This window comes from Hevea brasiliensis, chromosome 14, assembly GCF_030052815.1.
Source record: "Hevea brasiliensis isolate MT/VB/25A 57/8 chromosome 14, ASM3005281v1, whole genome shotgun sequence".
Lineage (NCBI taxonomy): Eukaryota > Viridiplantae > Streptophyta > Magnoliopsida > Malpighiales > Euphorbiaceae > Hevea > Hevea brasiliensis.
In genome coordinates this window covers 26,284,325-26,297,643 of record NC_079506.1, presented here as the reverse complement: position 1 = coordinate 26,297,643, position 13,319 = coordinate 26,284,325, and the positions used below count along the sequence as shown (strand labels likewise).

Genomic DNA, 13,319 nt, shown 5'->3' with positions numbered 1-13,319 from the left:
GGTTAGCGCGCTTTTTGGTGTAAAAGCTCAAGAGGCAAATCCGTGAGGCCTAGTATGCTAGGCCAAAGTAGACAATACTAGCTAGTGGGCCAGGCCATTACAATTGGTATCAGAGCACTCCGAGTGGCTCTTGAGCGATGGTGGGGCAAACCTCAGCGAGGACGTTGAGTCCCAAAAGGGGGGGAGAAAGGTCCCTTAGGCAAATCCCACATTGGCAAAGCACGGGAGAGATCCTGGACTTAAATTGGGTGGTCTTGGAACACTGGTTAGCGCGTTTTTGGGTGTAAAAGCCCAAGGGACAAATCTGTGAGGCCTAGCATGAGTTGGGCCAAAGCGGACAATACTAGTCATTGCGCTGGGCCGTTATAAGATAGGTCACCAAATAAGATTGAAGCATTTTGAGCAACTCACACCAAAAAGGATACTGATGGTGTTTTCATTGATGGCAAATCACGATGGGTCGATGTAAGTTTCTTTGAAAATATTAATTTTCCCATAATATTTTTCAATTTAATTTCATTATCATTAAGTTGTATTGGACTTGAATGTAAGATTATTTGTGTTGGCTATTCATTTAATAAGATATTACTGTATTACATCTGTTTAGGAAGATTATGCAAGTGCAATTATGAAAAAATATGATTCTAATTCTGAATCCCCACTAATATTTGATATGGATAAGTGGATAGAAATATCTAGAGGCTTTAGTAAAGGAAGGGTGTATGGTTTTGGGTTTTCTGCAAAATCTCAAACAAGTGGATCATCTACCTCCCAATCATGCACATCTACTTATCCTGGGCCATCTTTTCAGCCTGTGATGACACAAGAGGAAATTCAGCAACTTATCTATGAAAAAGCCTCAAGAATAAGGGTAGAGATGATGGCAAAAATACTTGAACAGGTGTGAAAGGAGTTAAAGACCATAAGTGGTACTCAGTTTGCAATATCTTCACATCTAACCACTTTAGACTCCACAAATCCATTGAATAATCTAGATGATTGACAATGCTATTTATGTTTCTATCTAAAGATATTATTATGTGTGGAATATTAATAGTACTTTTCTTGAATATGATCGTATTTTAACTTATATTTTGTTAATATTAGGTATTTTATATGGATTATTTTATAATTTTATTAATATATTCATTTTAATTATGTTGATTAGGAAAATTATAATTAATATATTGTATTTATTTATGGATTTTTTGATTAATTTATTCTACAAGAGTAACAAAATAAATTAAAAAATAATTAATTTAATGATAAATAATATTACCTTTTTTGATAGATTTGCAATGAATTAGCAACGGAATTTTAAAATTATTTAAAATTTTAAAAATTATTTATAAATTATGGATGGACCATATAACTTTAGCGACATATTTAGTAACAATATTAGATATGGATTTGTGACGAATTAGAGATGGCATGTGATGAAAAATTCATTTGGTGTTATTTATATTAGTGACGACATATTGCGTCGCTAATTCCATTGCTAAATGTTACCAACGGCTAGAAATTTTGGTCGCAAAATTTTCTTACGAGTGTTTTAGTGAAAAAAATTTGTCAGTCATAAATCTGTCACTAAAATCTTTTGCGACAGAAAATAGCCCATCTACGATGGATTTTTCCATCGCAGATGCCTTTTTTTTGTAGTGTATTTTAGTTATACGTATAAAAATAAACAATTAAAAAAAGTATCTATTTTTACAAATGAACCCTTTCTATACAAAAGTAGGTGTTTTCTCCTTGAAAATGTAGGAATGGCAACGGGGCGGGTTGAGGGCGGGGATCGCTCCTTTCATCCCCGCTCCACAGGAGTTCGGGGTCAGGGCAGGGCATTCCCAGCCGGGGTGTGGGGCGGGACAGATTTTCCCACTGGAAATTTTCTTTTTATTTTATTTTTTATTTTTTTATTTTAATTTATTAATATATAATATAAATTTTTTTATTAAAAAATAAAATATAATTAAAAATGTAAATTTTAAATATTATTTTAATATATGTTTGGTTAAAATTATAATATTTAAATATATAAATACATAAAAATAAATTATTTTTAATAAAACATAATAATATATTACTGTGCGGGGCGGGTTATGGGGTTTCAGGGTGGAGAAAAAGTCTTTCTGTCTCTACCTTGTATAAATCGGGGTCGAAAAAAATTGATTAAGTTTGAATCAGGTCAAGTCGAGTTCGAAAACTTTTGCCATCCCTATGAAAAGATAGTGAAGATGAAGGGAGTTTCTTAATAGGAATCCTATATTGATGTAAAAGAAGAAAAAAAAAAATTATATAACTTCTTAATTTAATTTTACTAATAAAAATAAATTAAATACACTATAAAATGTTATCTTAACAAAAAGATAATGAAAATTAAGAGATTTTCTTCCCGATAGAATCCTTATCCAAGCAAATGTAAATAGCTCTATAATTATGTAACTTACGGTTTTTAAACTCAATTTTATAAATCATTTCGAATATTTTTATTGTTCATTAAATAGCATGAATTTACAAATTGCAATATGGGCCAAAAAAAGTATTTAAGTAAATTAAGATATTTTTAATAGGATTTATATTTTGCTTAATATATATTAATTAATTTAATTTCTAATTACTTTAAAAAAATTCTTAATAGAAAAGAATTTGGATTTAAGTAGAAAACAAATGTAACAAATAAATTAAAGATTTTTTGAATAATAATTAATTCATTTTTATTTTTTAATTAATTAAAACAGCATCAATTTATAATTTTAAAGATATTGGGATCAAATAAAGTGGAAGTCACTATGGCACCAAAGTTCAAGATCCCTATTTCAAGATAATTAAACAAAATTAAATTCATATTTTTCCATCTAAATTAAAATAATCAAAGAAAAACTATTATAAAAGACAAAGATCCCTTGCTCAGGATCCTATTTCAGAATTTGCTATATGATGATTGTTTTGTTTTGAAAATATTATTTTAATCCACAAACATTTTCTTTACGCAGATCTTATTTTTTACATGTACATGCATGCATGTGGAAATAAGAGAACCTTCGAGATGGACTATATACGTAAAAGGTAAATTTTATAAAGAGAATGATTAACTCATCTTTGAAAAATAACATATATAGAATAATATAGATTTTACTTTATCTAATATGTATTTATTATTTTTTTTTAAAGTTATTAAGATTTGAATTTTATTATCGTATTAAGAGAATAATTATTAAATAATTTGTAATTTATATACATATAATTGGAGAATTAATAGCTTAATTATAATTTAAAATAATTGAATAATTAATTAATAAAAACAAATAAAATTTAATGAAAATAAATAAATTATATTTTATAAATAAATTATCACTTTGTATAATTTCATAATCTATATATATATTATATAAAAATATTTTTATTTTTATTTTTATTGAAAAGTGATATAATAATTTGTAAATAATAAATTTAATCACAAAAACTTTGAATTTTGATAATTATTTATTAAAAAAAATATTGATATTATAAGAATTTAGTAGTAATAATAATAATAATATATTTAAAAGAAGAATAAAAGAGAATTAAATGGAGAATGTATGTGGCAATATTATGAAGAAGAATGCCACATATTAATCCTTTAGGAACATCTTCTTGTTTTAATAATAATAATTTAACACCCATGAATAAAATATTGATAAGGCAGCAACCAAATAAATAATGGACAATAATTTGTGTTTATCCACAAACTTCACTCATTCATCACCTTTGAAAAATTATTTCCTTTTCATAATGCACTCGTAACAGTTTTTGAGTCTATCATCCCATGTTTTGTGCAGTTGGTTAATTTTAAACTAGATCAAATCAAAGTAACTAAAAAAATTTAATTAAAGAAAGATTATTAATCGAATTAAAATTTTTTTTTATCCGATTCATCGATTTAAATCTATTTCATTGAATATTTTTAATTTTCATATTTTTATAGTTTTGTTCAATTATAAATTCCATAAATTATATATTGTATTATATAAAAGACCATAAAATAAAAAAGTCATAAATTAAACAAATTAGTCGGTCAGATATTTTATATTTTTTATGAAAATAATTCAACCAAAATTTTTTAAAAATATTAAAAAAAATCAAAAACTAATTGAAAAATCAAGTAAAAAGATTTGATTTAATTGTTCAATTATAACTGATTTTCCTCACCCATACCCATGACATCCCAACAATGGCTTATGAGTTGTTCACCAATTTATTATTATTATTATTATTATTATTATTATTATTATTATTATTATTATTATTATTATAAATCTGCATATATAGAAATAGAAAAGGAAAAAAAATGATATTTATAGTGCAATCTAATTTAAAAATAAACACATAAGATCTATTAAATTAATCATATAAAAACAGCTTGCTTGTAAAAGCCCTCACTAATTTTTATTCTGAAAATTTTCAATAACAAACAAATTGGGAGAATAATATTATACCTCAAGGTTGGTCTGACCTAATTGGCAGCTATCCTTCACTTTAATAATGGAAATATTACGACAACACTCCATATATAATATAAGACGATCAAGGAGGCATGACCGCTAAAAAAACCTAACAACTAGGGTTAGGTCTGCGCAGGTTTCTTTTAATTTTGGATCGAATAGAAAAACCTATTACAATGAAAAAGAATCATTATCATAAGAATGAATTTTACTGAATTAAATTTATATTTATTAATTTAATTTAATTTTAATTCTTCAATAAGAATTAAATTAAAAGCGTTAGTGTATATATATAATTGCATTAAATTATTTTATAATTCTTAATTATATGACTATATCACATGTTAATCATATAATATATTTTTTATTTCTTAATTATATATGTATCTATTAATTAAAGACTATATAATTAAAAAAATATTTTTATTTGAAATTTAATATTATTATTTAAATATTAATTTTTTTTAAAATGAGTGTATAGATAGAATGAAGGAAATTTAATATTATTGCTTGAATTTTAGTTTTATTATTTTAATCTGATGTTAGAAATTTAAGATTGTTTTTTGTCATTTTAAAATGGACACAAGAATATTACAATTTTAGATAAAAATTCAAATTAAAATGAAATTAAAATTGAAAACGAAATAGAACTAAAACTAGAAATGCCGAAATTGCTTAAAATCAAATTGAAACCAAAATCAAAATTTGGTTCCAAGTCTTGTTATTAAAAATTAAAGAACTAAAAGATTTCCGATTAATTTATATATCTATATTTATATAAATAAATACTATAAAACTGGACATTGAAATAGGATAATATCATATTACCAATTACCAAGCGGCTCCATATATTACAGCCACTTCGCATCATATCATAGAGTTCTATTATTCCTTACTGATTTTAACATACAACAAATTAAATTTTCAGTTATGTAGTTTCGCCTTTTATCTTCCCATCTTATTCAATTTCACTTATCTTACAATCACAAAATGTCTATTTATTTCCGGCTGGTGTTGGTCTCTTTGGCTTCATTCTCTTGGAGAATCCGGCACACCAAATAGCCTCACATCTATTTTCTATGATCTTTGAGTAAATGGCATCATCAGTTGTTTTCTCAACTATTTGATTCGATATCTGAGTTTTCTCCCCTTTTTTCATTTTCCTCTTGATTCCTGAACATGTTTCTTTGGATTTTCCGCTTGTTTTGAATGGTTGTGTTTTGTGGGTATTGATTCTGAGTATTCGGTCCTTAAGGATATATTGTGTTAGTTGATGAAGTTTGACGTCCAGTGATTGCGTTCGTAAATTTTGTGACTTTTTGTTGCTATCAACTTTGAATTACTTGTGTTGAATTTATAGGTATTGAGAGTTGATTGCTTTGGATTGTGTGAGCTTTAAATTTTGTTTTTGTAACTGTTATTGGCCAATTCTTTGTTGTTTCCAAATTACTATAGAGCGTCGGGGATAGTTGGATATGATCTACCCTCTCTGACTTCCAAAGGATCCTGCATTAACGACTATTAATTGTTGTTTGTTTGAGTTTTAAAAGACTATTTTCATCAATATAATATTTGTTATTTTGAAAATAGTTCAACATTTTGTAACAGCTAGCTTTGTTTTATATTTTGTACTCTATAGAATGCTGGGTAAAGGTAATTAGCTTGATACTTATCGAGGGCAAAGCATAATGCAGGCAGCTCACAAGTTGACGTAGAAGATCCGGTTAGCAGCGTATTATATATATATATATATATATATATATATATATAGAGAGAGAGAGAGAGAGAGAGAGAGAGAGAGAGAGAGAGAGAGAGAGAGAGAGAGAGAGAGAGAAGTTTTATTAATTTTAAATTTTAATATTAAATTATTAATACATTTATATTTTAAATTTAAATTTAACCAATTATAATTGAAGAAATACAAATTTAATATTACACAAATTATTAAAAAGTCATATCTATGAAATGAATTAAAAATATATTTATTGTTAATGAAATAATTATTAGCATAAACTCACATTAATAACACAAGTAATTATAAAAAAAATATGATAAATAAAAAGCAAAATAAAAAAACATTCATTTAAAAAGTTGAAATCAATTCAATTTAAATATGATACTATTAATTAATATATTTTCATTTCTAGGAAATTGTTCATACTTTTGCATGTATTTAATAATAATTTTAATATAAAAATAAAATAATATATTAAATTTAATATTAATTACTCCATATTTTATTTTTAATAATTTTTATGTGGACTAAACTTTATATCTCTCAAATTTTTTAATAAAAATTTCATAATAAAAATAATAAAAATATAGCTATAAAATAAAAAAAATTTATTAAAGATATGGAATAATTAAAGGTTGATTAAATAATATAATCATTTTCATCATTTTAAAATATCAATTCTTTTTTTTTCTTAATATATTAAATAAATATAATATTTTTAAATATTATTTTTATTTAATAATATTAATATTATTTTAAAAATAATATTAATAATAAGAAAAGCATAAAGATAATACAAAAGGAGAAAAGATATATATTTGTGTCGTATAAAATTATAAGTATATAAAATAAATATATATTTATATATTGTAATTTATCTAAGAATATGACAAACTCTTTCATTAAAATGTAACGTGACAAATTTTTAAAAGAATTTAACTTGTTATATATATATATATATATATATATATATATATATATATATATATATATATATATATATATATAAATTTGGTTTCTAAAATAGGTTAAGGAGAGATTGCAGCATATTCATTTCTTAATTTGCAGTGAGAGTGCCAAGAGGCACGTTTAAACTTTTAATTAATATATTTTATTTTAATTTTTGCTATATTTTTATCATTAAATAATAATAATAAGAATAATAATAATAAAATTAATTATTATTATTAGAAACAATTTATCAATTTTATTATTATCGCTTATTAATATGTGACTTATAACTTATTCATAATAGTGAAGTAAAATTGTATTGAATTTTATTTCTTTTTTTTATCAACAACAAAAAATCGCATAAAAATTTTTTAATATCAAATTAGAGTGTTACGATTTTTTCAAATAATAATTAACATTATGTAATTAACTATTGCTACATATTATGTCCTCTATATAGAATCAATAAATATAAACAATTAAAAATGAAAAAAATAATGTGAAATTATTTAATTTTATGTAATAATAATAATTTAAAAAATTTTAAAACCTGCAAAAGACTATATATTTTTAAAATTGGTTAAAAATAGATTACTACATTCATTTTATTTTCATTTTTAGTTATAATTATATAATTAATAATAATAATTAATATATATATAAAATAAAAATTAGTCTTATCATTACACTAATTAGTATGTAAATTTTTAATTATCTATTATTTAATATAACATATTAATAATATTTTAAAAAAAAATCTCTTATATGCACACACATTCATGTTCTCTATAGAAATTTTAACTAATATAAAATAAAAGAGCTCAATATATACCCATTTTCTTTGTACATATTTAAGATAGAATAAAAAGTTTTCAATATCATATTTTTAATTATATAATTTATAATTTTATATAATACTAATTTAAAAATTTTAACTAGTTTTTATATAAAACTTGTTTGGGTGTTTATGCACCCTGATGTAGGTTAGAAATTTCCTTGAGGAGAACATTACACTCCTAAAGTATCTGCTCTTGTTAGTCCATGAATAGCTCTGTTTCTTTCTGAGGAGAACATTACACTTCTAAATTATCTGCTCTTGTTAATCCATGAGTAGCTCTGTTTCTTTTTGCATCTCATCGTTCATGGCTAGACGCAATCTGCCACTACTGCATCAATCAGAAGAAATCTCCAAGGGATTTCCTGGGCTTTTTGATTTATTAATCTATGATACCCCTGTGGATCTCTCCCCTGCGTTTAACGCATATGATGTCTCTTTCTGAAAAAGAATGCACTTCTGTCCTGGCTGTGGCTGTAAATTCATAAGGTCCAAATTTTTTCCGGAAATCAATGTATTCTCTTAAATATCCATGTCAGCACTTGGTAATTACTCCAACATGCATCTCCTACCAAAATCTGCTTTCAACAGTAACAAGGAAGATGAATCTGAACAGTAACTATCCTTTCTGCTCTTGCTCTTGCAACTCAACTCAACTCAACTCATATGATGTGACGAAATTTTTAGGCTGGTTGACATCTACCGCAAGCCTCTTACTTTATTCAGGCTTGGGACTGGCTAAGCGCAAATTATTTAGGCGGAGTTCTTTCTGCTCTTGCAACCTACTGAAGATTGCTTATGGCTCTTAGGGAAACCCCAAACCAAGGATGCCAGCTTCAACAATTATTTTTATTATTATTTGATACAGCTAACTCTAATAGGAACTCCAACATGAGACCTCACGTGGCTTTAAAGATGACTTTAATAAGTAGCACTAAGCTAAAACTCATTGGTGGTCCAACAACTTGCAAATACAATAATCCTATGCCTTTATCTTTGTCTTCATTTCATGTGTGCATGTATATATATATATATTGAAAGATGCATATCCCAGAGCTTCAAAAATACTAGTTATTTGCTCAGGAGCTCAACATATCACAACTATTTTGCATGTAGGAAGGCAAGGAAGCACCCAATTCAATGCTTTCCATATCTGAAAAATCATACTCGAACAACATCTGCACGACTTGCAAAGCCTGAGACACATTGGGTAAAACCAATTGCTCGCAGTGAAGATCTGGAGACGAGGGTGTGCTTTTCAGAGATGCTTCCACTTTCCAAATCAATGCCACAAGGAAACATTTTATTGCATGACATATTCTCATTTGAGTTTTCTTCGACATCTGACAAAGCAAATGTTTCCACTTCCTTTGAGCTTGCCACCTATATTTGAAGTCTCCAACTATTGGCGTACCCAATACTTCAGCACAGTGTACACGCAGCTGTTGTGTCCAGACATGGTTGACGAGGATTTGGGCAGTGAGAAAAATGAGAAAAAAAAAAAGTATATAATGGTAATAAAAAAAAATGAACAGCAGAAATCTTTTGGTTGTGATATCATACCTGATGCTTCCTACCAGGAACAGGTGACAGTTCTAACCATGTTTAGCATGCATTATGCTATGGATGAGATTACAAGGCAAAAGCTACATTGCAAAATAATTTGTGTACTCTACATGGTTCAGAACGTTTTGGCATATAATTTGGAGGAATTATTAGCCTATAATTTGATTTCATTTGGTTGAGGACAAATGGACAATAATACCAATGTAACAGATATCCATCTCTGAAAATATACACGTAACAGATGTAATAAGCATTCTCTATGACCTACTACAAAGTTATACTTTTATAGTTATACTTTTATTTAGCTTAGAATTAATCAGTTAGTTAGCTGGTCCATGACCCTGACAAATCCAGTCGACTTCATTTTCTCTTTAGATATGGGATTTGACACTCCCCCTTAAAACATCTGGTTGACACTTTAAATCTTTTCCTTGAAACCTAAACTTGTATGCAATGGTAACATTGGGAAACCAAACTAAATGAAACTGGGTTCGGCCTACTCTGATACCATAATATAAGTTGAGTTGGAAAGAGAAAATTAGATTCTCATTGATCAAAATAACTGTTTCAGCTTATATACAAGAGAAAGAAAGAGTAAAGTAGCAGTTGGCAATATAGCCAACTGATAGAATTAGATACGTGCTTTACAGAATTAGCTAACTAATTCGTAAAATTAAGTAGCTACTTTTAATAACAATACAAGAAACTATACAGCTAAGCTAATTGACTGCTCTGCTACAATTTTTAACCATCTTTTTTTTTTTTTTACTTCACTTGAAATCAAGAGTGAGCACATTTAGGTATATATTTGTTTAGAAGATAAGATAATGAAAAGAGGATTCTGATTGATTTGGTATATAACACATAACAATTAAGTATATAAAGGATTGACACTCTCATCATAATTGATTAAACATTTATTTGCTTAGTTCTTTTCCCTTGTAAATTTTCAATAGATAAAATGAAAATTCCATTGCTAAGAGTCTCAATTATAAATTAAAATAATTAAATCAAACATAGCTGCTCTCTGGTTGGAAGGAATGGACCTTCAAAATTTTGGACCTTAAAAAATCATTTTACTTCACCTTCAATTTAAGAAAGCAGAAGATAGTCCTTCAAATAATTGGTCTTGATTGGATAGTTAGCTAACCCATGAGATAATTCAATTACTCTGTAATGTGTGCATGCTGAGAAGATGGGTTCTGTGCATTCTCAACCATTGTTATTCTGTCAGATTTTCCATTGTCCACCACCACCTGAAAGCAATATATTTATGATTTCAGAAAGACAAGAAAAAAAAATCTATTTAGATATTTACTTAAAAATGGAAAAATGTTCAAATGTGATCTATACCTTAACCTATGTGAATTAATTTGCCCAAAATCATCATGCAAACAACCTCATTAGAAGGTTATGAATTACCTAATGTGAAAAGCAGTAAACAAAATTATGAATGACAAAGTTGAATTGTCTACCCAATAAAAGCATATTATGAATGACAAGGCATATGCGTTGAAGACCAAAGAGAACATAATGATCAATTTATGATTATGAAGGAATTGAATACAGCTTTGCCATAGATTCTATGTTCAAATCAGAATAAATGTAGATTGAAGTTGAAAAAGAATTGTATGTACTGAAGTAAACTTTTCTTGCCAACCATCAATATTCAAAGTTCCTTTATTCACCAGATACATCACTATGTTCAAGTTTTTTTTGCTGCCTATACATCCTAAGGGCATTGCCCAGTCTGTTTGCAGATGAAACAGAAGTACCTACTAACTCCGTCTCTTTGTATATTTGCATGTGAACACACGATTATGTGCCTCCAGATTTTATTCATTTCAAACCTGAAGGTCTAAGTTTCGGTGACAACAAAAGCATCCGAAGAGGCAATCTTTTCAATTGAACAGATCTTCTCCTCCTCCTTCATTTTGGTACGAAATTCAAGTATTCATACACATTTGATGGGAACTTCCAACAAGTGCTGTTTAAATCCCAAATTTCAGAAATAAATTTAAAGATGACTTCCGCCAATGCTGTTAAGAATCAAGCTTATTTCAACCTTTCCCAATACTTTGCAGAATCCTTCCTCCGTCACCAATATCCTTTCAAATTAAAAACAACCATCTTAGCCCGTAACAATAACAGAACCAACAGTCATCTATTTATCATGAACCTATACGGTGTATCAAATAGAAGCAGAAGCAGAAAAGAAATTACGTAGTAGACAATTACTCGCATCATTTGATGCTGCAGAAGTTTTCAGCCTGAATGTACTTCTTTGTGTCCTTACCATCACCAAGATGCCACTACTATCTCTGTGAAGTCTATGAACCTAATAAATGGCAGTATGGTCAAGCAAGTATGGGCATGTAACCTTGCAAATGAACCATCTACAAGAATATCCATGAAAAAGAACCATTTCTGTTCAGCTAACTACTGCAGGACAATTAGTAGCATTCGCTTTAAGCGTCATAATTAATTCGAAAACAATTCTCCATTACTTGATGTTCTTTTCACTCAATACTTCATTTTTAGTTAATAAGGGAGCCTCTAGTCAATTCTACATCATCCATTGTTCAATTCCAATTATCACGTGGCCTTTCAAAACTCACATTCATATGTTTTTATTGAACCAAATACACTTGAACAGGACGTGACTCTAAGAAAGGAACCTTAAATAAACCAAATTAATCACAAACTCACCAGCCTGGGGAACTCAGTGTAGTCATAACATAAACAACTTACAGCCAGTTCATCTAAACTTCTTTTGATGACATACATATATATATATATGTATGTGTGTGTTATTTTTGTGGCTTGAATTTTGGATATTTTTTCATGGGATCTGAATTGTGATCCGACCCGAAAGTTTTACGCTAGGACCCATTTGAGATAAAAAATGAGATCTGTGGTGGTATGGACCAGTATAAATATTATAAATATTATAATATTCTACCTTTTGCGGTAGAGTTATGAGATATTTGGGAAACACACTAGAATTAGGGTTTGAGAGTTCTGAGTGATTGTATCTTACTCTTTTAATCATAGTGAAACTTTTTTTTCTCTTGTTTTCCCTGTTGACGTAGATCTTACGGTTGAACCACGTTAATTCCTGTGTTATTCTTTTTCTCTTTTTATACTGTGTGATTATGCAATTTGTATGTGTGCCTTAGATTTGTATGCTGATCATAACGAACTGGTATCAGAGCTTTGTGCGCAAACCTAGGGTTTACAAATTGTGTCATTTTCAACGAAGTATGAGATGGAGAAGTTTGATGGTGGATCGAGTTTCAATCTGTGGAAGATTAAAATTAAATCTTCCTTGATCCTGCAAGATCTATGGAAGGCAATCGAGGATAACTTTCCAGAAGGTATGAAAGAGGCGGAGAAGGTTGATCTGAAGGAGAGAGCCTTGAGTATGATTTTCATGAGCATAACTGATAATGTCCTATGTGAGATTGCTAGTGAAAGCTCAACGTCTGCGGCATGGAAGAAATTAGAGGAGTTATACTCTACTAAATTGCTGACCAATTGCCTGTACTTGAAGAAAAGACTTTACAATCTAAGAATGAGCGAAGGTATGCCCATTAATGAACATCTGGATGAATTTAATTCAATCATTATGGACCTGAAGAATATTGATATGAGATTAATAGTGAGGATCAGGCTCTTATTGTGTTATGTTCTTTGCCACCCTCCTATGAGACTTCTGTTGATACTCTGTTATATGGGAAAGATAATA

General features: G+C 28.0%; 1 protein-coding gene across 1 annotated transcript; it reads right to left on the bottom strand.

Moving 5' to 3' along the window:
• Nucleotides 1-9,084: 9,084 nt before the first annotated feature.
• LOC131172919 (RNA pseudouridine synthase 4, mitochondrial-like) lies at nucleotides 9,085-12,358 on the bottom strand. The gene is made up of 5 exons (XM_058134467.1): nucleotides 12,281-12,358; nucleotides 11,814-11,909; nucleotides 10,742-10,827; nucleotides 9,569-9,608; nucleotides 9,085-9,447 (listed from the first exon to the last, which is right to left on the bottom strand). The coding sequence occupies exons 1-5, from the start codon at nucleotides 12,356-12,358 to the stop codon at nucleotides 9,085-9,087; spliced, it is 663 nt and encodes a 220-aa protein (XP_057990450.1).
• Between the last annotated feature and the right edge of the window lie 961 nt (nucleotides 12,359-13,319).

Coding starts and splice junctions, on each gene's coding strand:
- LOC131172919 (XM_058134467.1), bottom strand. CDS start 12,358: ATGTATGTCATCAAAAGAAGTTTAGATGAACTGGCTGTAAGTTGTTTA. Junction 9,609..10,741: donor CAGCATGCACACATTACAGA/GTAATTGAATTA, acceptor TGCATGCTAAAC/ATGGTTAGAACTGTCACCTG. Junction 9,448..9,568: donor TTCCTGGTAGGAAGCATCAG/GTATGATATCAC, acceptor TGGACACAACAG/CTGCGTGTACACTGTGCTGA.